At 38.0% G+C, this 27384-nt stretch overlaps 1 protein-coding gene across 6 annotated transcripts in view; it reads right to left on the bottom strand.

Annotated features, from left to right (window-relative positions):
- Nucleotides 1-27384, bottom strand: part of KAT6B (lysine acetyltransferase 6B) — a 180828-nt gene that overhangs the window by 52797 nt on the left and 100647 nt on the right. For 4 of the 6 annotated variants that reach the window (XM_036337181.1, XM_036337180.1, XM_036337182.1 and 1 more), the window contains exons 4-7: nt 13657-13765; nt 4827-4942; nt 4511-4592; nt 1951-2083 (exon numbers count right to left, since the gene is read on the bottom strand). In XM_036337181.1, coding sequence (XP_036193074.1) covers nt 1951-2083; nt 4511-4592; nt 4827-4942; nt 13657-13765 — 440 coding nt within the window. Of the gene's footprint in view, nt 1-1950; nt 2084-4510; nt 4593-4826; nt 4943-13656; nt 13766-15276; nt 15396-27384 lie in introns of those variants that run through there. The other 2 variants (XM_036337183.1, XM_036337185.1) reach the window with 2 other exon arrangements.

Below are 27384 nucleotides of genomic sequence, written 5' to 3'. Positions count from 1 at the left end.
TGGAGGTCACTCCATTAACACAGCTGCGCACAGGAAGGGCAGCTGTCTGCCTTCACCTCAGGTTAGGGCTTGGAAAGCTACCCATTTTGCAGCAGAATTTCATACAATGGAAACATTTGCATGTGAATTATGGCTGCGCTAGGGCCCAAGAATGCACTTTAAAAATTATCAATTTAGCTGAAGGATAATAATGAAGAAATGGAAGCCTGAAAATGGTATGATATAGAATTACAAAAATATTTTAAGTAATCACAAGTAGAAGACCACATTCGGGGGGTCATTTTGTACATAAAGACATGATGAACAATTTCAGCAGTCAGCAAAAGGGGAGCTGGTGCAGACCAACGGGGCAGCTACAAGCTCATCTAGGGCGGCTCACCCACCCCAGCTTGTGCCTGGCGCCACCTATTCAGCCAAATCAGGTTAACGCTGGAGATCTCTAGTGTCACGGTGAGGGCTACCAATAAACAACTCATCCAGGCTCAATGCTTCGCATTAGCACGCGCATTTGGACTGTATCTGGAATCGATTGCCCAGAAAGGATAATATGCTTATAAAGCATGTACAAAGGAAAACTCCCTAGACTGTCTTAAAAATTCCTAAGCTCAAAGGACAATTTTGGACAAACAAAAAGTTAGGATTGGTGCCAGATGCAATTTTCAGCTGCGTCCTTTGTTTAGAAAGTTTATATCCTAATTTGGTTTTTTTAATTGGGCCCTGAGGATACAGTCCCATTTCAAGAACAATGCTTACACAGGATGAATGCAAAAACATAATTTCTACTTCAGCTGATGCTAATATGAAAGATTTTATTTTTATTTTATGTTTGCCTCCAGAAATTAACAAAAATTCCATTTAAAAATGCCTACCAGTTAAAGGGTTTTCATAAAGAGTCACAGAAAACTCTAGAAAAGATCACACATTTTCTATTTCTCCTCTGAAAGATGGATACAGGTGCAGAAGGACACTTTTTCTGAAAGCAGGTAATATAGTGAATTGCTTCAGATAAAATTAGGCAAAAAGAGTAAGTAAGTCAGATACTTGGTGTTTGTTCAGGGTGTGTGTAGAGCGCACTTATTCATTTTTACATCACAGTGACCATTTCAGGAACTAGACAATGGGCTTATTAATAGAACTGCTTCAGATATGCAAGTCTGCTGATTTGATTTCTAAACACCTTACTTAATACTCAGAGTCAAATCCCTACTCTATACAGGTTTTAAAAACTACATGCATTCCACTTCTTATCTTTTCTCTACTTTTCCAAGTAATTCCTGCAAATGTTCTACTGGGCTTTAATGCAACCATATGGCAAAGGTAGTAGAAATGGGTTTCTCATAGTAGAGCTGGAGGCCACAGCGAATTGTTATTCTGTATGTACTATAGGTCTGCACACATATGCACATACCAAATAGTCCTGTCTAACTCTTTGGAGGCAAACATGAGGACAGCCATTTGCAGGTTCCTCAGATGGTCATATTTCATTATAGGGATCTTGAAAAGTTACAATACTAAATTAGCACCAGAAAAAATAAGTATTTTTCTAAAATGTTATCTGGAGTGACAAAATAGATTCACTAGAGACAAATCCCTCACGTTTTAAAATTCCCACATAACTATTGTATAATTAAGGTCTTCTAATGCTCAGCTAGTAACAAAGTAGGCCGAAGGACTGTTTCCTGTGCTGACATTCTGCTTCCATCCTGCTGTTTGAAAAATGTCACTTAGCATCACAGATCCTGCCAACAGAAGACCCCAAAATGCCAACTGTAATTAAAAAATGTTATTTTCAAAAAACTTCCACAGCTTATATAAAAGGAGAAATATACCCCATCCCTTGAGTTTGCAAAAATTGATGGTAAAAAAGTTAATGGGACCTAAGGGGGTTATAATCACCTATATTTTAAAGCACAACATAAAAGATTTCTTTTTGATAAGATCTCAACCTACAACAATCGTTGCTTTAATTTATTTTTCGGTCGTCCAATGGGTTTTGCATATCGACGTTTTATTTGTGCAGCTTTCTCATGAAGTAGTTTTCTTCCCTTTTTCTTTGGTCTGCAGACTTGGCAAATCCACATCCCTGAATTAATACATATATGAGAAAAACATTTTAATGTTTCATTTTAGGAGAGACATTAAATATAAACTGTAGCTGTAAGGATGCCTGCATGCAGAACGTGACTCCGAAAGGTGGCTCATTCCCTTCTGTCAGTCTCTTCAGGAAGCCATTGTTAAAGGTCAATTTCCCCGTCAAGGTGGTGAGAGCAGAGGGCAGCCCCTGTCTCAGAGCCTTTCCATAAGGCTTTCCCAACATGTCACCACGCCTCCCTCCTCCACATACACACACAGGACAACCCGAGCCTGTCAGATACTATATGTCTTGATTTGAGGAAGATATTTTCAAGTCAATCAGTTTTTGGAACATCTAGACAAAAATATTTATTTTATCATCTCTTTCTGGAAATTTTCCACACTAAAAAAACTATCAGTACAAAATATAATTTTTAAATTAAAACTTAAAATGTTTAAGTACTATCGAGCTACAATTATTAAAACTATACACCTGGCATAGGGAACAAGGTCAAGGATAAGAACTGAAAAGCCAGAATACCGCAAGCTAGAGAAAAGTTTAGCATATTAAACACGTTTTATTTCAAATCAGTGGCGAGTTATCAGATAAAATGACTCAATGCGTGGTAATGGAACAAATAGCTATCTAACTGGTAGGAAAAAAATTATTCCCTATCCTTTACAAAATAAATTCTAGGTAGGTAAATATTATAATATGACAAAATAAAATATTACAAGTATCAGGAAAAATCCATGGATATTTGTATAATCTAAGCATTACTGACATTTAAGACTGAAGCCATAAAAGACTCATGGATTTAACTGCATAAAAATATGAGCTTCTGCAAATCAGAAAAAAAGGTGAAAATCCCAATAGAAAACTGATTAATGGATAAAACAGGCACTTTACAAAGATTATGTACAAACAGCCAATAATCAAACACACAAAAAATGTTCGATCTCACTACTTAAAGAAAATAATTATCAGACATCTTTTTTCTTTTATCAAATCGGTAAAAGTTTAAAATAAGGACCCTGTATTTCATTGAATGTAATACACTGCTGACTAAAAGATGCATCTGATTTCAAAGATGTTAAAATGTTTGGTTTTTTTAAAAGTGTGCCTTAGATTCAATGTAATAAAGTAATGGTGAGTGCCGGTCATAATACAGGGAAGCAGGTATTCTCATACATAGGTGGTTGGTCTGAAAACCGATACAACCTTTCATGTACATAGCCTTTGATCCAGCAATTCCTCCCCTAGGAATTTATCTTAAGGCAATAATTGTGGATGGAAAAAATTGGAAACATTTGTAATGTCCACCATAGGGGACTGGTTAAATAAGTTATGGGTTTTTTTATACAAGGGGTTGCAAAATCAAATATGTTCAGGAACCACCCAGGTATAATACATGTGACTGAAGCAAGCTGGAATGTAACACAACAGGGACTAGTGAGACTGGGGTAAATTGGAGCATGCATACTCTACCTAAAGAACTCAAATTAAAAATTTTAAAAATATTGTAGCAGCTCTTCTGTAATGCATTTAGAGAAGTTGTAAATATTTATACATACTTATATATCGCCAACAAAGCATATCTGTGGCCCACAATCACCAGGTCTGTAGTCTCTGCCCTACATATTATGGAGTTCTACACACTTGTTAAAAACTATGTTAGGAGAACATTTAATGATGTGAAAATGCTAGGATCTATTGTTAAGGTGGGAAAAAACATAAAGTTACAAATCATATATAGAATGTTCCATTTCTTTTTAAAACAGTATGTGGGGCAAGAAGGAATTTCTAATTGATTTTTCTTTTTATCAACCTGTGTTTTCTAAATCTTTCACAATGAAAATGTACAAATTTTGTAATAAGAAGGCAAAGTTATTTTAATGTTTAACATATAAAATGAGAAAAAGGAACTGAGCTAGGCTTTACTTACACAATAAATAGAGATGGAAAACCTTACCCCGTAAGGATATAACCATATAAAAGTTCAGATGCTTCTGTTCAAAATATCAACTAATGGCCAAGAAAATGGTGATGGCTCCTGCTGCAGGATCTTTGAGTCATCATTATCACCATCATCTCAAAAATAGGTAATTTCTTGCCTCTGAACATAGTACTGAATAATAGGGAGAGTGGTTTGAAACTTTTGACCTATCTAATCTAAACTTATTCTAGTAAAGAAATAGTTTCAGGAGAGGAAGTCTTTTTATCCCTATATCTGCATTAGAGTCTTTATTATATACATTACCCTCAAACTAATCTGTTACATTCCTCTGGTCATAGTCTGTGCCAAACCCGTAAGTACTGGAAGATGAGAGATGAAAAAATGCTTAAGGAACCTGTAAACCTCTGAGCTGTCAGACAGCAGGACAAGGCTAATGAGCATGTAATAAAACACATCTTAAATATGGTTTAAAAATTCACCTTTTGGCATTCTGGAAAGTGGGGGGTCACAGCACTCCATATGGAATCCTCTATCACAGGAGTCACAAAAAAGCATATTATCCTGTAATGCAACATATTAGAGACTAATTGAGACTGAAAACAACTGTAAAAGGCCACAAATTCGTCTGTTATCCAATTAACAGTAAGAAAATACAATAAAGGAGCTCCATGATCAATGCTGTAACCTGACATCTGTTTATTTAAAGGAATATAGCAACAGTCTACAGAAAAGAAGAACCTAAACATGGGAAACTAACACTTTTCCTGGAGATGGAGCATGGAGAGCAGTACTTACTGCATTTTTGCCTTGGATTCTACACGCACTGCACGTCTTGCATTCGATGCACTGCCACCTTAAGGCCTTTACATTTGTTGTTAGTTCAGGGCAAAATTTCAAACAAGATGGGTGTCCTATAAGAATAAAAAGTAAATTGTTTTATAGGAATGGTGCCTTAGATGTTTTTAAACTCCCATTCCCTAATACTTAAAATAGTGATAATGCCAACCAAAGATCCTTAAGAACTTGAAAATACAAAAATATCAAAGAATGAAAATTATACTTTGTTTTTCTGCCTTTTACCCCTGTATGTAACAGAGTGACTGTACAAATGTTTTCCCTAAGAGAAACTGGTTAATTTTATACCAATTCTAATCACAAGTCTTGGAGAACTTGAAGATGATAGATACTTAGATTATTCCTGTGCCTTCTGGTAAACCTCCTGCCCTCACCAGCATCATAAACCATCATTTACCCAACGTTTTCTGGTTTGCCAAACCGTGATGGCAGTGCCAAAGTTCACACAATTCCTACTCTATGTGTGTAATGAAATCATAAAACATAAAGCAATAGTTAGCTAACTAAAAAACTGGTGCTGCTTAACATAATACAACTACAAATGCCTCCTTCTTGGCCCCCCCCCCCCCACAAAAAAAAATCCAGTAGTATAAAAAGAATATCCTATTGCTGGAATATACAAAAAAGATAACTGTGGCCATCTTGACACCGAGTCTCTGAATTTAAATTCTAGAAGTGGGAACAGAAATAGTAAATTTGAGAGTTAGAATGTTGAAAGATCAAAGTCAAATGGAATTCACCAAGAAGCATACCCTTAACAGGTCTCCCCATTTTCTTGCGTGTTCAGCTTTTCCACACTCTTTTGGGCACACTTTTTACCTAGCAGCTCTCACTTCACAGAGGAAAACCTGAGACCCCAAGGGGCAGCGCCACTCAAGGAGGCCAGCCCGGCTGTGCTCAACAATCAATAATAGATTCCACCACAAGGTTTGGGGAGTGGGAGCCCATATTCTGGAGAAGGCAATTCAGTTTAAAATCTGATGGTCTTTATTCATATAAACCTGAGATCTCCAAGCTTGATTTTATTTTTCTAAATCTGGTCTTAAAATAGTAAGAACATTAGTAAATCCCATGTGAAAGAACTTATAACCAAGCTGCAAGAGAAACCTGAAGGGTAATAAAAAAAAAAAAAGAAGCAGATTCTGCAATTTCAAAACTGTTTTATAATTTCCTGACTTTGGCAGGCTCATTGTTTAAATATGTATTTTGGGTCGCTGCCAAAAAGGTCCTCCTCCCTAAAGCTTAACAGGTGCTTCATAAAATTCCACCCACCAGGAGATTTGGCTTTTTGAAGTAAAAACATTCAAAATCAATCATCAATACTGTTAATAAAAGCACACTATTCCTGAGCTTTTAAAAAAAAATCTAAACATCTGTATTTAAGATGTTGAGCAAATAAAATGTTGTCATAGGAGAATGACCTCAGGCAGGAGAGACACCCGGGCAGATGCATTTAACCTCTGACACCATTCTTTTACAAGGGCTTCTCTCATTCAAATAAACGTGGGGGGAAAGTTTAAATATATAAAAATGGTATCAATCACCACTTTCTGCAGCAACAGCAAACAAAGACAGCTTGCTCTTCGACTTTAAGAAGTATACTCTGAAGGGGGAGGGAAGAGGTCTACTTTGATCAAGGTTCTTCCCCACCCCCCCACCCCCCCGCCACCTTATATAGTGGGGGTAAAAACTCACGTTTTAAAGAACAGCAATTTAAATTCCACCCTTAAAATGGGTCCCATCAGTTTAAAAGTATACCATTTACTTCTCTTCCCCCCCCCTCTTTTTATTACTTCCTGTAAGTCATACATCACTAGCACATATGACCTCAATTTCATGCACAAAATTTTTTTCTACATTAAAATCCGCTTTTGTTCTTTGTAGCTTAATATTCAGCAACTAAGGTAATTCACATCATTTTATAGCTTACTATTCTCACAGATATCCTATGAAAAATACTTTTTAATAATAAAATTATATATTTTGAAAATTAATGGATTTCAGCTACTTTCAATCAAGAGTACAGAATATTCTCCCTTTTATCACTTTCACTCACTTTAAGCAATATTTCTCAATTACTACCATTTAAACTACTCAAATGCTAAAATCTTCAGCCTATCTTTCCCTTAGGCAGCAATCTAACTTTTATTTAGCTCAAGAGAATTGGCCATAGATCCCTGCTGGCTCTAAATTTCTATGATTCTGGAAAAGAATGCTGAGGGACAAAGAAATATTTCCACTTTATTTTCTCATGGCCAATTTTAAAATAACACAAAAGACTGTAATGGAGTCCTGATATACTAATATACAATCTATAGTAATTAGATAAAAGACAGCAATGTAATTCCCTACCTCCCATATAGCCATTCCTCTCAACAATTTCCTCTAAAATTCAGGCTCTCTCTGCTGACACAATTCATGGTGGTTTGTCTTTCTGGAATTTGGTTTGCTTCTGTGGTTTACAATTTATCAGGTTTGAGATCATAATATACATTCATTCACTCAACATTCTTATTACAAACACATATTAAGCACTAATAGCTTATAATAGTTTTATCTAGCAAAACCAAAGGAATAAGTACCAAAGAGACCACAAACCAGTAGAAATGATTTTTGGAGGAAGTACTGTGGCAGAAAAACTGGGCTCTGTAGTAGTCAGAATAATGGCCTCCAATGATATCTATACCATAATCCCTGTAACTTGTGAACACAGGGCCTGGCATGGCAAAAGGGACTCTGCACATGAGACTAAGGGTCCAGGACTTGAGATAGGGAGATTATCCTGGATTATCTGGGAAGGCGAAATCTAATCATGAGTGCTTAAAAGCAGAGGATCTTTTCCAGCTGGGTTAATAAGATGAGATGAAAGGAGGAGGAAAGGTTCAAAGTGGGAGAAGAACTCCACCAAACTTTGACAGCTTTGAAGATGGAAGGAGGGTGGGGGCACAAGACAAGAAATATAGGTGGCCTTTCGAAGCAGGGAATGCCATTTACTTGACAGACAGCAAAAAAAAAAGGGGGGGGTGTAGGGAGGATCTCAGTCCTACAAACACAAGGAACTGAATCCTATCAACAACCCTGTGGGAATTTGGGATAGCAGAAACAGAAAACTAATATAAACTCAGACACTGGGTCCCTTGGACTGGCTCTCTGACCAACCACCTGTCGATTTGAGACAGTGAGGAAAAGGACAGACATTTCTGATCATATAGTTTAGCAGGAAAAATAGACAAGCATTAAACAAGAATTAGGGTAACACATGACAATGGGGTGGCTCAGAGACATGAAAGAATCTAGCAGGGGGTTAGACAAAGGCCTTCCTAAGGAAGAGACCCAAAGGATGAGTGAGATTACATGGGACCACAGGAGGGGCAGGGTGGGAGCAGCTAGCATGTGCAGAGGGAGAGGAGAACATGATACATTCAAGGGGAGGAAGGAGGTGCACATAACATGAAAGTGATGGTGATGTAGAATACAGTTAAGAGCCCAATCCAGGAGAGATGTTTGGGCTATTTTTTAAATTTTGGGTTTTTTTCCTACTGATCATTGGTAGTCACTGAAAAATTCTGTGATTAGATTTACAATTTTAAAAAGTAACTTAAACTGCAGTATAAAAAAATGGAGGAGGGGAAAGAAGGTCCAGATTAGATGTAATTATTATAATAGCAGATCTGAGTTGGTTTCGTGGGTGTGGGGACATATTGAGGATGTAGGATATATATTAAGACACAGAATCAATATAATTTTGGATTGTTGGTGTGAGAGAACAGCATGACTCCAAATTCAGGCTGTGGAACTGAAGGAGTAGCCAGCCAGAGGTACACCATTGGCTAAAATGGTAGGCGAATTAAGGTGTGGGTGTTTGTTGATATTTCTGTTGTTATTGTTATGCGTGTTGTTTTTGGGTGGAGGGAGCAGGGCAAGGCTGATAAGCTGTTTTGGACATTAACTTTGAGAAGCCTGTGGGGCCTCCAAATGGAGAGGTTCTGGAAGCATTTATATCTAAGGGTCTGGAGCTGAGGAGACACTATGAAGCAAAGGGAAAAACACAGGGCCAAAGTCAGAAGTCTGGAGAAACACTTAGAGGATGGAGAGAGGCCAAGGCGCTGACAAAAGACGTGAAAGGAAGTGGCAGGGAGAGAATACAGAGAATATGATATCACAGAAGCCAAAGAAAGAAAACACTTCAAGGAAAAAGGCTCTCAACAGGTCGAACATGGCTGAGAGGAGTATTCGGTGTGGACTGAAAGATGTCCGTTAGATTTTGACAAAGACTGAAAAGTGACCTTCAGATTTTCACTACATGGAGGCAACAAACCCAGGAGGGATTTCAGGTCTCCTGAGAGGGGGGCTGATATTCGACCCCCTTACTGTACAAAGGTGATTTTCTTACTCTCCCAGCTACGTCACAGCAGCCTTTCTCTGGGTCTAGTTTCAATGAGCTTCCACTTAGAATGATGCTGTAATTTTGAACTGTACACTTATCTTAGATTTGCTAATTTGAAAACACACATGCACACAACTCATCTGTAAGTAAGATTTAACCACCCAGCAATCTGAGCAGCAGACACAAAATTTCATTTGGTATAATATCTAATACTTATGTGAAGCTAATTAAAGATAATTTGGTCTTAATGAGGCAAAGAGAATATAACAGTGTTAATTTCAAAGTAGGCTGATCCATGAAAGTCAAGTAAAATCACTTTCTAGTCCCAACATTTCCTAGACATGAAGACTATTGGATGATTCCCACATTCCTACCAGTGGTTACAATGATCCTTCACATTTGTGGAATGTTTTATAGTCACTGATAATTTTCGTATCATTCTCACTAAATCCTCACAACAGCCCTATGGATATAGGGTACAGATGTCCCCTTCTGCATTTTACAGATATGGAAAACTGCAGTTGCACAGCTGGTAAGCAGAAGAGAACTGGAAGACCACATCTGGGGCTCCTTGCACTATATATGTCATCTCATGTCTTTTTTTGTTTGTTTGTTTGTTTGTTTGTTTAATATTCTTATTAATTTCAGAGAGGAAGGGAGAGGGAGAGAGAGAAATAGAAACTTCAATGATGAGAGAGAATCATTGATTGGCTGCCTCCTGCACACTACAAACTGGGGATCGAGCCCGCAACCCAGGCATATGCCCTGACCGGGAATCAGACCGTGACCTCCTGGTTCATAAGTTGGCACTCAACCACTGAGCTACGCTGGCTGGGCCACCTCACATTTTTAGTACCTGCAAACCCGAATCATTTTTTCAAAAGAACTGTAAGCAGAAAGAAACATAGTTAAAGAAAATACTGGCCATTTGTGATATTGCATCATATTAAATAGAGAAAAATTTCTAATTGTCTTGATGATGTAAGCAGAAGGAAACATTTATTACTCATGTCTATGAAATCTAAGCAGAGTTTAAATGTGACATCATACAAATGGTACTTCAGATAGAGGCAGCTAAAAACCAACATGCACATGTGGGAAACATTTCAGAACGATCCTCCATATGGGCTGCCATCTACATTTCCTTTTTCTGGTTTTATACTGCTATGGGTATTTTTTTCACATAAACATCTTACATTAGTGATTCCTTTGAACACTACAAATGGTCTCAATTCAATCCTAGAACCAATGGACTCAACTGAGTGTGAAACAGTGGCCATTTCCATGAGACCAACGAGGGGTACCACCAATCTGTAATTCCCACTCAAGACACTGGACTGTGATAGAGGGGCTCCCACCATTATCATAGGGCACTGTTGAGCCATGTCAGCTGGCTTTATTCTTTTTCCCCCTATAATAATCAAGGGGTCCCAACAGGGCCTTATAACTACAAGATCCCGTCCTCCCAAACTCTCTAAGAAGAGCCATATTTTATTTTGAGCCTTCTATTTGAAGACTAGCAAATAACAAAGTCCACTCATCTGATCTACCAGCTGAAGTAAATGCCTACAATGCATCTCCCCGAATTAGGAACAATGGTTCTTTTGACCAACATAGCCGTCTCCAGACTGGCACAATACTCAAGGGAAGATTAAGTGAGCCTCAACAGTAGAGCCGGATCCCATTGCAGAGTCCAGAGAAGCACTCTGAGCCATCCTCTGTCCTACACAAAGGAACATGATGACCCCAGGGCTTGAGTTTCTGCCATGACCCATACCTCCACTCCAAAGCCTCTGGCTCCGTCTACCTGAAGGGAGGGCAAAGACTGGTGCACAAAATGACTCTAACTACATAAGCCTTCTAGACAGTATCCTCAATTCATTCCTCTCCGTGTGTTAAAAGGGAAAACAAGAGAGTAATTTTGAAAAAAGAAAACAACACTGTACCCACACACCCTGGAAAAGTAAGAAGCTTTGGAGGAAAAAAATTCCAGTGACCTCACAGTATAAAGGAGATCAAAACTCTCTCTGGCAGGTCTTCAATCTGGGAAACACGAAGGGAGATTGATTACATCAGAAAATCTAAGATCTGCCTGTTTAGAATTACACTTTATACCCTGTGAAGGAGGCCTTGAAGTTATGATCTAGAAGATAATGATCTCGAATTCCTTATCAACTCAAGTAAGTGTATCACCAGGGGTAAGGAAATATATGAAGGGAACTTTTCTTCCCACACTTAAGTGCGTCTTTAATCTGTCTAGACGCCCAGACAAATACATACTCATGAAATAAAATAGTGAAGGGTACCGTTAAAGTACCACCTTAAAAACCACAAAGGGTAGACCCTAGACAAGTGAACACCACTGAATTGATCAGGCAGTGAAACAAAAGAATAATTCATTCAGAATGAGCCTCATGCGAAACCCAAAAGATAACTAAAGAGTCTGAACTGATGAGTGAGGCACTACCTCACCAGGCTAAAACAGAGAGATTGTAGGGTTGAAATTTATTAAACTGAACATACAGATAATGTTTCCCTGCCCTTTGTCACTATCCATGATAACATGGGCAGTAAAAGGATTTAATGAATCTGTAGAGCCCATCAAAAAGACTGTCAGAATGCATTTCTCAAGCAGAGTTTGAAATGTCTTATTTCCAAGGCTCTTCCTCCTAGTGAGGTCCTGAAGCTGCTGAGTCACATCGAGCCCATCAAGTTCAACCTTCATAAGGGGAAGAAGCGTCATTGCACAACGCTGCCATGCCTTGGTGTGAAACACTTCCTCCAACCAAGCATCGAGCAGCTGCCAAAAGCGGTGATGAGATTTTAAATTACTTGCAGCAATTAAGGACAACAATATCAAATAGGCCCAATTATAACAATGGCAGCCATTTATAGCACACTTACCAGAGTCGTTGTAGGCCCTCTGCTAGACTGTTTACTTGTGTCCTTTCCTTTAATTCCCACAAAACCCAAGAGGTAGGTGCTAATATTACCCGATTTTCTAATGAGGACACTGAGGCTCAGAATGGTTGAGGAATTACCTCAAAGAAGAGGAGATAGGCTATTGCTGGCTCTCCAGTTTGCTCTTAACCACCACATGACACTGACTTCCTAAAAGAAAACATGCTATGGTGTTGCTTGTTTTTAAAGATAACTATAACTACAGAAATAGTAGTTGGTTATGAATTTTAAAATAACACTTTGGGGGGGAGTTTCAGTAAGCTGGAAGAAAATTTAAAGATTAACACAAGGATTAATTTTCAAAATCTAATGAATGCCACTCAACCTATTGATATGTATGTACATGTGTTTAAGTATGTGTATATGTGAATACATAACATATAAGCATATACATATCTCAGTTAGACAACCGTCACCTGCTGAAGAAGGAAGACTGGCTTTTAATGTAAGACAAATTATTTTAATGTAAGCAATCTGACTTTTAGTTTTTATTATGAAACTAGAGATATGGTCTTCAAATGTTGAGAAAAAGGCAGAAGTGACAGTTATCTTGAAAGCAGATGGGGTTCCTGCAATTTGCCAGAGATCCACGTCCCTGCCCAGCATTCCTTGATTTCAACATCACCTTCTACAAAGACCATTCTTTTCCTACCTAATTCTAGGCAATTTTAATTTCTTTCATGCCTGATTTCTTGATTCTGTCATTGCAATTTCCAGAATACTGTCCCTTTCAGTCACACAGAGCTGTGATGTAATACTATATTTCACCAGTAGGTGTCATGAACTGAAATACTAGATATCCTAACTCAAATATCTCTTAATTGAGACTTCAGGTTATAGAAAACACTTGCTTCTATTTGTATCCAGCTTGAAAACTTAGAATTCTCCTTGTTGAATCTGCCTGCAAAGTAGAATACTTTACATTGAATTACCAATGCTAGTATGAATTCAAAGCTTAATTATAAATATTAATATACTAGGTAAATTATATAAATATATATAACTTTATGTCAATGCTAATATATTCACACTTTTCTCCCCTCCACCTGTAATTACTCATAAAATTTTTAAATGTATGCTATTACCAAATAATTGCTTTAAATAACAAATACAGTTTTGCCTGGTCGGTGTGGCTCAGTGACTGAGCAGCAACCTATGAACCAGGAGTTCACAGTTCAATTCCAGGTCAGGGCACATGCCCGGGTTGCAGGGCTCGATCCCCAGTAGGGGGGCATACAGGAGGCAACTGATCAAAGATTCTCTCTCATCATTGACGTTTCTATCTCTCTCTTCCTCTCCCTCCCTCTCTGGAATAAAAAAATATATATTATTTTAAGAAATAAATACAGTTTTGAAAGAGATAAATAGTATGTAGCTATAATGGGGAGTCATTATACATATACAAAAAAAACACCAACTTACCACTACTGCCACAATCTGCACAAGAAAGGAGTTCTTCTGGTTTCTTTTCACGATTTGATTCTTTAGTCCCCAAACAGAAGCTACATATTGGAATGGGATCAGCACGGGGCTATAACAATTAAAATGAAAAAATATTGTTAGTCTTCCATTTAAAAATTAAGAACAACACATTAAAGTCAAAAGCTGCTTACATATTTCTTTAACAAAGAAAAACTGCTCAATAAGGTGTCCAAATCAGCATTTTCTGCTAATAAAATAAATCTTTAAAATTATCTGATACTAAAGAATTACTGCCTGAATGTTTTTAAGTGTAATACATAAGATTTAGAAGTAATTTTTATTAAACCAATGAAATTATCTATATTTATAAAAGCCCGAGTGACCGTTACGACCAAACAACCGGACGCTATGACATGCACTGACCACCGGGGGCAGACACTCGATGTAGGAGCTGCCCCCTGGTGGTCAGTACATTCCCACAGCCAACCTCCCATGGCTGGCCAACCTCCCACGGTTCCTACCCCCTGCCAGCCGGGTGGTCAGTGCACTCCCACGGCCAACCTCCTGGGTCAGCCAACCTCCTGTGGTCCCTCCCTACAAGGGACCGAATTCGTGCACCGGACCTCTTTGGAATATGCAAAAAAATTAGCTAGAATCTATATGTCATATAACTTTCCATTAATGAACATTGAGGATTCATGTGAAATCTTGTATCATTCCCATAACCTACATGCCTATAATAAGTTGATTCATCTATGTACTCAGTATTCGAGATTACAAATATCATGTATTTAGGTCTGACTATTTAGCTGAACTTTATCAAATGTTTTAGTGCAGGTTACTGTTATTCTCTCTTCTCTCTCTCTCTCTCTCTCTCTCTCTCTCTCTCTCTCTCTCTCTCTCTCTCTCTCTCTCTCTCCTCTCTCTCTCTCTCCCCCCCCCAAACTCAATCAATTTTTAAAAAGTAAACCACATAATGCCACATAAAGGAAATAAACTCTCAGTCTATGACATTCCCACTTTAATATAAGAAATAACAAAACATTTGTCTAACCCCCTAGCACCCTTAACTCTCACTAAGGAAAATGCTTTGAACAATGTATAAATCTGCATACATTTTGTGTCTCCACTGTTATTTATGACTACCAGCAATGCTATTATTCTCATGCATATGAATAGTTGACTGTGCCTACAGATCTGGTCACATTCATTGTGAACAACCAAAACTGTATGAAAACTAAAAAATTTTTTTGCATATTCCAAGCCTTCACACATGTGTGCCAGCCATCTGAATGCAACTATAATGTATTTATATTTAAGTCTCTTGAATCAAAGATTCAAGGCAAGAAAACTTAGTATAATCACATAATTTTTAATGTAAATTTAAAACAAGATTTTGCTAGGTCTTTCTAAATATACATCAGCATAGAATAAACATCATTTGTTCAGTTACTCTATCCCAAATGCCTTAATACATTGCCTGATGCACAGTAGGCACTCAAAAAATATTTGCTAACTGAATAAATAAAAGAAACATATTTTACTTTGACAAAAAAACCATATTTACTTTGACAAAAAAACAACAACGCTCATCTCAAAGAAAATATTTCCAATGCTTACAATGATTCCAACAAATGTCCTGGTTCACTGTGACAACATGTCTTCAAAAACCAGAATCCATCTTATAACCAAGCATCTACAAAATTGTTGAATATGACTGTTAATTTTATCTTACAATATCAGTGTTCATCATTTTGCCCTTATTTTCAGTTTAATGTGTTCTTTTAATATGCACAGGCTTTACTTTCTGAGGTAGCTATGCAAATGTGTCTTTGAGGCCCTAGTTAAAAAAAGAGTATAAAACAGTTTGTATTAGAAAAAGAAAAAAAAAAAAGCTACAATAAATTGGTCACTGACTCCAGCCACAAATTTTTAAAGGCCAGATAATCAGCACTGCATAATTATGGATCCATAGTTATTACTTGCAACTGCTCAACTGCAGTACCTTGGGAACACTTTTGTTCCTTTAAATAGCAATTAAAAGAACAATCTGGTTTTAAAATGACAACATTCCCCTGATAGATTCTAGCTAAAACCCAGTCCTTGTACTAATGGGATTCCTGCTTTCATTTGATATAACAATGCTCAAGCCATTGCTGCCATCCTTGCAGTGATAAATAATTTACAAAATGTCACATATCATTCATGCAATGAAACAAATCCAAACCTGCCATCCCATTTTTCTTTCCCAGATGAATTTTTAGCTGCAAGAAAGACATGGCCATCAGCCAGCATTCATGCTCATTTTTCGTTTTTAACTAAAGGTAACACAAAGGACAAAGGTTGCTAGTAGTTCATGGCCAGAAAGACTGATGTCCCACACTCTGCCCAATAATAGAAAGCATAGATGCTATCACTTCACGCTACATTCAAGCGAACCCACCATGCTGATGAATGCTCACCGCCATTTATTTTAGGGATAACTATCTCACAATACTCTATAAAACCACTGCATTATACAGAAATGTCTGCCCTGCTGAATTATTGATAATTCAAAGCACTTTTTGCTAACCTCAGTATAGCCAAGTCTAATTAACTTTAAAAAATTGTCACTTGTATGAAATGAAACTTTTACAGTAATGCATGTAAATGGGTCACAGAATTATTATGATTCACTATTCTCAATCAGACTACATATAAACTGTTTCAAAAATAATCCCTGGTAATAGATTAAAATGAACTGCAATCAGAAAGAGGTCTGAATACAAGGCAACTCGATTCTATGCGAGTCCACTGCAGACAAATCATATGTAAGAAGCCTGAAAATATCTCCCAATTCTTAATTCCTTTCTTTGAAATGTCACAATGTTGCCTAACCTGTTGATCACATTTTCTTATCAACATGCCTGAATAGTTCAAGCTGAACTCGAGAATTAACACCCATGAAAAGGCTTAAACTCTGCAGACTGCTTAGGAAGCACGTCCTCTGTATCTCTCATGTAATGGCCATGGGGAAGCGGCGAGAGTAGAGGCCACTCACACACTATCTCATTTAATCATCTTAACAACCCTGCCATGAATGTATACTATTGCACACTCATTTTAGGCAGGAAATTGAGGATCTGAGAAGTTAGGTAACTTTTCTAAAGTTGCACAGGTTCAACTGTGGAGCTGGGTTTTAAACACAAATCTATCTTCTCTCAAGGCCATTCCTCACCTGTACTACCCATCACTCCACTCCCCCGTTTCTCCTCTCAGGAAAAGAGATATTATCTTTCCATCAGCGGCAATAACTCTTTATAAATATGCTCAAAACCTTTTCCTTTTAATTTCTTCCATTACCAATGGCATAGGCAGTGGTCGGCAAACTCATTAGTCAACAGAGCCAAATATCAACAGTACAACGATTGAAATTTCTTTTGAGAGCCAAATTTTTTAAACTTAAACTATATAGGTAGGTACATTGTGATTAACTTAATTCGGGTACTCCTAAGGCTTAGGAAGAGCCACCCTCAAGGGGCCAAAGAGCCGCATGTGGCTCACGAGCCGCAGTTTGCCGACCACGGGGGAGTTTGGAAACGATTTAAAAAGCAACCATTAACATGCAATAGATTATTAATTACAATGGAGAAAGATACCTTTACAATGGAGAGATCTGACAGACATTGCCTTAACCCAGTGACTGAACCCATCACCAATATGGGACAGACACCATGTGCCTCCCGAGCATTACGCTGAAGGATACAGCACTGCCTATGCAGTCTTCTCCCTGGAAACATTTGCCCTGAATCTAATCATAAGGAAACAATCAGGCAATTCCAAACTTAGGGACATTCTATAAAGCAACTGGCCAGGACTTTTCAAAAAATGTCGATGTCATATAAGACCCAAAAAAGGGCAGAACCAATGTAGGCAACTAAAGTGGCAAGAAAACCAAATACAATTCATAATCCTTGCTTGGATTCTGAATTTTAAAAATACTCACAGCTATAAAGGACATAATTTGGATAATTATGGAAATATGCACTAAATAGTAAACAATATATAAGCTAGATATAACAATATTGAGTCAACAGAATTGTGATAATATAGGAGAGCATCCTATAGCATTCTTAAAGGAATTGTGTGCTAAAATACTTTAAAGTGCCATAATGGTTACAATTTCAGTTCAAATGACGCAGGGGAAAACCTATTTGTGAGTGTGTGTGTGTGTGTGTGTGTGCATGCAGAGAGGGAGAGAGAAAGCAAACATGGCACAATGTCAACAGTTGGTGACTCTATAAAGGGTACTTGGGTGTCTTCATTATAGCATTCTTTCCATTTTTCTGCATGCTTGCAATTTTCCAAACAAAAAGTTGAAGGGGAAAGAATACCCCCTCCATTCTCAAAAAAAGATCTAGAATAAATTATTATACAGCTGGACTACATGCATTTATAAAATAAAATCTATCAATCTAATAACCAAGTCACAGAAAATACAGAGGACAGAGAAAGGTGTCGATCTAGTATATAGCAGAGGGATGCAAGTACCCAAACTCTCCAGGACAAATGACTCAGTTTCATCAACGAAGAAATTAAAAGGGAGACAGTGAGTAAGCAAGGTTTTCAGCCAATCACAACGTATGTTCCTTATCTTGATCATGATTTTACAAAGTAAATTGTAAAACTAAACAAAATTGCATCACCTGCTGAAAGACCGGGGACTAGTTAGCCTGGAAGAACCTGTTGGGAGGGGCAGCTGGGTGTCTTCATGCAGGGGAGAGGCTCAGATTTGTTTTCTATGAGCACAAAATTTGGACCAACAGGGGTGATTGCAGAGAGTTAAATTTTCAAGAGTTGGCCAGCAATAAAAAAGACTGTGTAGATTTTTTTTCTGTTGCCTTTATTAATGTATTTTTTATTTCATTTTTTAAATTGCAGCCAAAATATAGATAACATAAAAGCTACCCCCTTCACCAATGTTAAGTACACAGTTCAGTGGCATTACGCACATTCGCCTTATTGTACAACTATCATCACCACCGATCTCCAGTACTTTTTCATCTTCCCAAACTGTCACCTTGTCCCCATTAAACACTAACTCCCCATCCCCCCTCCCCTCAAGTCCCAGGCAACCACCCTTCTATTTCCTGTCTCTAAGTTTGATTCCTTTAGGTGCCTCCTTTAAGTGAAATCATACCGTCTTTGTGGAATGATTATCTTGAGGCAGCTGGAGGCCCCAGTAATCAGAAGACCAAGAAGAGACGGTGAGGATGCCACAGCCAAGGAGCCTCACACAAACTGGGGATCTGGACCCTTCAAAGGTCCTTTCCAGATTAAACATTTTAATGGTTTCATGGCTGGATAATCTCTAAGGCCTTTCCCAGCTCAGCTGTAATTTTTTATTGATTCTATTATACTTAAAAAACATTTTAAGAGTCTTCAGGACCCTTGACCACAAAATTAAATAGCCTTTCAAGACAAGGCATTTTTAAGAAGTTTTATATTTGCTTATGGTTACTTTTGTTTCTGCCATGAAGGAAACATGTTTGTTAGTCTTGTTAATCTAAGTAATTGGACAAAAATAAATGAAAGCTCCTGCACTCAATCAGAGCCAGGGTATCCAGGCTCACATTCTCTTTCTAACAAACACACAAAACAGGGGTTTGGTCTCTATTCACAATGATCAGGGATATCGCCCCTTCTTTCCATAGTCCTCCCTACAGATTCTCTCCTCAAGTCATCTACAGCTTTCTTGAATCTACTCATAAAACATATCATTTTAGTCTTTGTAAGTGTTAGAAATAATTCAGCATTTTTTCATTCATCTATTCATTCTTGTATCATGGAAAGACCTAGATTTAAGTTCTGTACTCCTAGCCTCAGGTCTCCTCGTTTGTAAAAGGCCACAAGAGTTAGTGTCCATGTTGTTTAGCTCCAGGGCTGCTGAAGTTCAAAGGTGAGTGAGTGTGTGTGAAGTGCTGTGTAAACTATAAAATTCTATTCAAATACTGTTATGATTATTGCAAAATTCACTTTAGCTATAAAAACAAAAAGCGCAAACAACTTCAAGTTCATAACAAATAAAGATCAGCACAAATGAATTGTTCTGGAGTTTAGAATTACTCCATAAAAGACTTTGATTCTGTGAGCTCCCATGATAAATATTAATCTTAGAGGGCTTTTTCTTTTTAATGAATTAATCAGGCAGTTCAGGAGCAGGGTATAAAGTGCCTCCATGAGAACCAAGAGGCCTGTAACTGATTTAATAAAAGGAAAGCTCAATGTAAAAGGAAAGAAAAAGGTGTCAAAGGAAGAAAAGCACAAACAAATATAAAATCGTAAATGAACAATACCACAAAACGAACAAAGGATTTATAAATCCGAGTATCAGACAGTTCATCTTTGGAGAGTGTGCCCTACACTTGAGCTCAGACAACTCATTCAATGACTCCAAAACGAGTTATATGAAAGGGCTGTTTTAAGACTCTTCTTTATGTCTCTCTTTAATTTGCACCCCTTTGTCATTCTGTACTTAAATCTGAAGTTTAAGTAATGCTTTGCCATTTACTGAAATGCCTTTCTCAAGTATCTCACTTGTGCTGAACACAAACCCTGTGAGCCAGGGTTGGTGGCTCTGTCTCGTTTTACGGGTAAGTGAAATGCCTCCATAGGGTCACATGGCTATTAAGCCTGCTGACTCCTAGCCCTTTGCTCTTTCACTGCCCCCCTGGTTGGTCCCTCATGTTGTTTGCAGCTTGATTCACATATCACATTATCAGAGAGGCTATCCCAGACTACTCTCTCTGAAATTGCATTCCACCAGGGCCCCTCTGGATCCTCCAGGCCTTGCTTTATTTTTTTGCACAACAATCATCACTAGCTAACATATTATGTGTCATTTATTTGTCTTATTTTATTTCACTTAATTAAACTATAAAAGCTCCATTAGGAGGGCAGAGACTTTGATCATTGCTGTAGCTGCAGCCTCAAAGTACACACTGAATAAATGAATGAACAAATGAACAAACTGAATGTTTTCAGGTTAGCAACTGGTTCCTCTGGTTCAACAGGTCCCAAAATAGTGACTACTTTCTTTACTTTAATATATGTCCTCGATGACTACACGATAACATTCGAAGCAACCACTGATGGCACGGTGGGTTCCATCACTGTCTAATCTGAAGGCCTTTGTTCTATTCTGGCTATTTATAATGATTGACACTGGAAATAATTGTCCTTCCCTGGGTATAATCTGACAAAACAGAACGAAAAACTTTAAATCAGCTGGGAGGAAAATTATCTGACCACAAGTACTAACTATTAAGGCTCAGTCAGTAATAGTCACTGTAGGCTGCAGGGAAGGCAGATTTGGGGGCAGGCCCGTTGCCAGTACCTAATTGTGACCCCCTTCTTTCCCTCTCAAGAAAGAATTCTACGGGTAAAAAAATAAAAAATAAAGAAGTCAAGGAAGATAAATACACTGCAGTGAGAGTAGCAAAATGATAACAAGAGCGTGAATCTGTTAAACCTATTTTTTAAAATATTTTATTGATTTTTTACAGAGAGGAAGGGAGGGGGATAGAGAGTTAGAAACATCGATGAGAGAGAAACACTGATCAGCTGCCTCCTGCACACCTCCCACTAGGAATGTGCCCACAACCAAGGTACATGCCCTTGACCGTAATCGAACCTGGGACCTTTCAGTCCGCAGGCCGATGCTCTATCCACTGAGCCAAACCATTTAGAGCTAAATCTATTTTTTTTTTTAATATCTTATGAACTTTGGTGCTTTATTAGCAATGAATATTTTCCACAAACTGCACAACTGACACCAGTGGGACAACAGAGGTTGAAAACTGTTCGTGTTGTTTCAGGGTAACACACTTTGTGTGTGTTTTTTGCCACTTCAGCACTCTACTTGACACTTATCTAATAAAGAACCAGACTTCATTTCTTGCCACTTAACCCACTTACTCAACTGCTGTCAGTCTGCACAGATCAAGCAGGCTCCTAATGAGGACACAGATCACACTCAGGTTTTCCTTTATAGCAATCTGCTCAGATGTGGTCTTTGGAAATACACTAACTTTAAAAGCAGAGACTTCCTGTGATGATCTAAGTGGTCTTGTTTTTTAAAAGCGTTATCTTGCTCCCATCGGTGTGAGCTGTGACTGTGGTCAGTGCAGTCACCCCTCCCAGGAAGGTCTGGTGCCCTCGCAGCAGCACCAGGGCTCCCGCAGGCCCTTCAGGGCACAGCAGACTGTTCACTACATGCCCATCGCCATTTTCTCTACACTCACGTACCCTTTCATTTTATTCTGAGGCTAGTCTTACAATCCTGTCATGAATTTTGACCTAAATAGATGCCAAAATAATTTCTCCCAGAAGATAACTGGAGATGTATACTTATTATAAGGCTTTTCACAAGCAACAATTTTACACTAATTTTACTCTCGCCATATAGATTTTTATTGTATCACCTCCGCTGCTCATTATACTTCTCTGTGGGTAATTGGTTCTGTGAAGGAGCGAGCACTACATCATTCCCACTGGCTCGGGACTGAGTTTCTGTATTACTCTGGGCAAAAGGATTTACTGTTGCTGATGTATGGAGATCTTGAGTGTGACCGCTGTATTTTACCACCTGTCACAGTGAAGAGAGTTCTCTGTATTTTAAGAGTGACAACAAGTAAATTAAATATAATAAAATAAAAATATTTAAAAGCATCCCTATCCATCCCCATAATCTTTTTTTCATTTAAAAAATAACTTGAAAGCAAAACCAATATCAATGACCACCTGCTGGGAAATTCCCACAATCAAAGGCTGGTTCAGAGGTACCAAATAATAAAAGCTTAGCCACAAAGGAATAAGAAGAGGAGGAAGACTTTCCGAGAACATCAGCCACACAGATATCAATTGTGTGGAGCTAACTGAAATGCTTAGATTGTGTCCTGTGGTCTAGAACTTGTTCTCATTAGGCAGGTGTGCCATTTACCAGTGCCGATTAAGGAAAGCGCTTCTGCTTTTGGAAGGAAACAAATCTAAGCCTGTTCACTGTATTTAACAATAGCGTCTCATTTGTCTTTTTGGTGAGGGGGAGGAGGAGAAGAGATAATGAAACAAAACTACCTTCCCAGGGTCTTTAATTTCTTATCTGGACAGGGACGTGGCTTTTTAAGATTTCATTTGAAAATCTCTCCTCCACCCCTACTATTTGAAATTGCAGATACTGCATTTATCTTCTTAAGAGGGATCAAAGTCTGATTCAACACAGCTGGAAATTCAACACATGGTTACAGTAAGTCTGTTTAGGATTTACCAACTATTCTCTTTGGCAAGCATGTCACAATATTAGCAAATAATATAAACCTTACTCTAGATTTTGAAAAATAAAAATTGTAAAACAATTCATATCCAAGTGTCACAAATCTGTAATAGTTTGTTTTTTCCTTTCTTCTATTTTTAGAGTAGTTTTAGGTTAGCAGCAAAATTGAGAGAAAGGCACAGAAATGTCCCATATACTAACCCCTTCCCCAACGCATGCAGAGCCTCCTCCACTGTCAAACATCTCTCACCAGTGGTACATGTGTTAGAAATGATGAACCTACACTGACACCCAAAGTCCACAGTTTACATTAGGGTTCTCTCTTGGCATTGTACAGTCTATGGGATTGGACAAATTGATGATGGACACATTTTTCACTACCCTACAAAAATCCCAGTGCTCCATCATTCATCTCTCCCTCCCCTTGGAGCCCCTGGTTACCACTGGCCTTTTTATACCGTATCCATGGGTTTTGCCTTTTCCAGAAAGTCATATACTTGTGATCAGACAGCTGGCTTCCCTGGTTGCCCCGAGGCATTTGTTTGATCTAAATGTGGTGCCTGCAACCCCACCTAGACATTCTCATTACCAACTCCACCAAGAGAAACCTGCATTAACTGTTCAGAGAAGACACAGGTAACTGAATTGATTGCAATTAGATCCAAACATAGAAGTAGAATATAAAGCATTAAGACGTAGGTAGATGGATATTAACAAGTTAGAAAAGTCATATATTAGTCACTTTCTCAGTAATATCACCACCACCACCCCTGACAGCATTCACCGAGATCTACATGGCAGCTGAAATGCTCTGCACTATTAGATTAGTCACTAATATTTACTTGGCACCCAAGGATGCCAAGTAGAATATAATTGGTACTCCAGGTGCTTGTCCTCCCAGAACCAACAAAAGTAGTATAATTCCATTACCACTCCCAATTCGCAATTGCCCTGTGGGCAATTATGTACAGAATCTCCATGCCCTTGATATGTCTGCTTTTGTTTTCCTCCCTTTCAGAGTACCTTTGACCCTTTCAATTAAAATAGTCATAAGCATTAGGAAAAGAGGATTGCTTGGATAATTACCACCAGAATGTCAAGAGCTCTGACCTTGTTGTTTGGACTCTGCCCTAACCCTCTTTGTGGTGGCAATTCTAGATCCATGAATGCTTTAGGCCAGGCACCCTCCCAGCACTGAAATGAACCTCACTGGTGCCACTGCTCTCGGGTGCTCCAGCATCACTGCAGGCTGTGCGGGGACTGCACAAACACCAGCCCCGCCCCGACCAGTGCAATGCCAGCTACAGCAGGGCAGGGAGGGAAACACCAGATGTGACATGCTTTCCCCCCACGGCAAGGGTTTTTACGCTCAATTTCCCAGAGCTTTCAGAGTCTACAGAAGCCTACTAACGTGTATACAGAAGGTGAAAGAAAGCTCTTTATTTTCGTGAAATCAATTTTGGGGGGGCATATTCTAAATCAAAGCTTAGTACACTGCGAGCTCTTTGAAGGAGATACTTGTTTGGTTCATCTTTACCACACATAATAAAGAACTGCACAGACCTTAAATGTTTGATAAATATTTGTTGAATATATAAATGTAATATTATTTCTCATGCTTGGTACTCTCTCATCATTTTCTAAATTACATTCTAAGTATATAAATGGTAAATAAAAAGATAATAATAGAACACCATATGGCTAAGGGGGAAATAAACACTTTAAATGTTTGCCCATTTAGTTTGCCTACTTACATTTCTTAAATTATAAAATATACATAAACATAAACTGTACCAGCATTTTAACCATTTTTTAAGTGTAAAGTTCAGCGGCACTAAATACATTCACACTGTTATACACTAAGTTAAAGTATATTTTAAAGAGTTTTGAATAAATGCATATACTCACGTAACCCACATCTCTACCAAGAACATTCCATAACCAGAAAGTTCTCTCCTGCCCCTTCCCAGTCAAGAAAGCTCACTCTCTTCCCACGTAACCACTCTCATTTCTGCCACCATACTAGTACTTGGGTTTGTCTGTTCTAAAATTTCATCAATGGAACCAGACACTGATTTCTTTTGTGTAGGGCTTCTTTCACTCGTCATGTTGTCATAGTCATTCATATTGTCACGTATATCAATAATTCATTTCTTTTGATTAGAGCAGTATTTGATTGTAAAATATGCAAATGTTTGTTTATTCCCTCTATAGTTGATCAGCATTTAAGCTGTTTTCAGTTTAGGGCTACAATTAAAACTATTTTAAACATTCTTGTAGAAGTTTTTTTTGGATATGTGTTTCCACATCTCGTTTGAGTAAATTACCTGGGAGTGGAACTGCTGGGTCATAAGGTAAATAGAGGTGTAACTTTATTAGAAACCTCTAGCTAGATAAATATAAAATAAAAAAGTATTAAAATGCTGCCCTGGCTGGGTATATCATCAGTTGGTTAGAGCATTGTCCCACTATGCTAAGGTTGCAGGTTCGATCCCTAGGCAGATACAAGATGTAAGCAATGAATGCATAAATAAGTGGAACAATAAATTGATGTCTCTCTCTAAAAAATCAATTTAAAAAAAAAATTAGTTCTACTCAGTTTGACTCAATAGATAGAGCATTGGACTGTGGCCTGAAGTGTCCTGGGTTCGATCTGATCAAGGGAGTGTATAGGTTGCAGGCTCGATCCCTAGCATCCCTGGCCCTGGTGGGGGGAAGTACAGGAGGCAAACAATTGACCTGTCTCTCACATTGGTGTCTCTCTCTCTCTGTCTCTCCTCCTCCATTCCACTATCAAAAAATCAATGGAAAAATATCCTCGGGTGAGGATTAACAACAACAAAACAAACCAATCTTGCTTGCATTTCTAGATAAACCCCTCTCTGGATAAACTTGCAATATATGATTCTTTTTATACTGTTTCTGGACTTGATAATATTTTAAAAGATTTTTAAGCTTATATTCAGGAGAAATATTGCTCCATAGTTTCCCTTTTTTACAATATCTTTGGTTAATTTTGGAATTGGGATGTGTTTCCTCCTCTTTCTCAAACAATTTATCTAACATTTGTATTAGAAAGTTTTTGATAGATTTCATCATTAAAGTTGTCCGCTACCTGAGCCTGGAGTTTTCTTTGTAGCACAATTTAAATTATGAATTCAGTTTCTTTAGAAGATATAGAGCTATTCAGATTATCTTGTGTGTGTGTCAGTTGTGATAATTTGAGCATTCAAGGAATTTTTCCATTTCATCTTAATTACCCACCTTATTGGCATAAAATTGCCATAATATTTCCTTATTATTCTTTTTATGTGTTCAATGCTACTTCTTCTCCAATTCCTAGTATTAGTAATTTTGGTTTTCCCCCTTTTTAAATCAGCCTAGCTAAAGATTTCTGAATTGTACTGAAGTTTTCAAAGAACTGGCTCTTGATCTCCCCTATTTACTTTCAACGTTCTTCATTTACAGAAAATGTTCATTCTGATGCGGAAACCTGATTTGTTACCATCATCACTATCATTATTTTTCTAATACAACAGCCAATATGGCTATTCAGAGTGACACTATTCCTTTGATGTGGACTATAGGGTCCAAAATCTACTCTGGTGCCATATCTATATCACTCCTGGGGCCTGGGGGCAGGTCGGGAGTAACGGCTGATATTTGAGTAGAAGATGCCTACCAAGGACTGCTCTCTACACAGTGGTTCTTAATCAGGTATAAACATCAGAATCACCTATTTTTAAATGCACATGCCTAAGTCACACCCACAGATTTTGATTCAATAGATCTGGAATTGGCTTAGGTACCTTAATGTTTCTAACGCCTCAAGGACATTCTGGTGGTACCCCATGTTGAGAATCATAGCTGTGAGTAATTGGGACATCAGGCAGTTTATGCTTAGGAGAGTCTGAGAAGAAGGAGAGTAAATACAGAGCAGTGAGCATTTTAAAGAACTTGTTGCTTACTCTTAGTAACCATGGGTCTGAGGGCTCCAGAGACACAAGTGAGTTTATATACAGGGTAGCCCCCAAAAATGTATCCACACTTTAAACAGCTGATAGCTCAATTTTGATATTGAAATGTATTTTGATAAACACTGACTTCATAATTATTCCAAGTATGTGTATACATTTTTTTGAGATACCCCATGCATAAATATACTTTAAAAGTGAGAAGAAGAAAAAACAACATGAGTGTAAAAGACATGGCTTAAATCTCTTCAATGCAAGGGCTATTTTGTTGATTTTAAAGTAATAATATATACATGTGTTTTTTTAAAAAAAATCTAATAGTACAAAGATATACCAAATGGAAAATAAGTCTCCCTTCTATGTATAATTCCTGGACACTCAAATCCCTTTCCCAAAGGTTCGTTGAGAAATTTTCATTGATAGACCTGGCACATATAAACATAC

The sequence above is a fragment of the Myotis myotis genome, unplaced genomic scaffold (assembly GCF_014108235.1).
Source record: "Myotis myotis isolate mMyoMyo1 unplaced genomic scaffold, mMyoMyo1.p scaffold_m19_p_15, whole genome shotgun sequence".
Taxonomy (NCBI): Eukaryota; Metazoa; Chordata; class Mammalia; order Chiroptera; family Vespertilionidae; genus Myotis; species Myotis myotis.
This window is presented reverse-complemented; position numbering and strand designations above follow the sequence as displayed.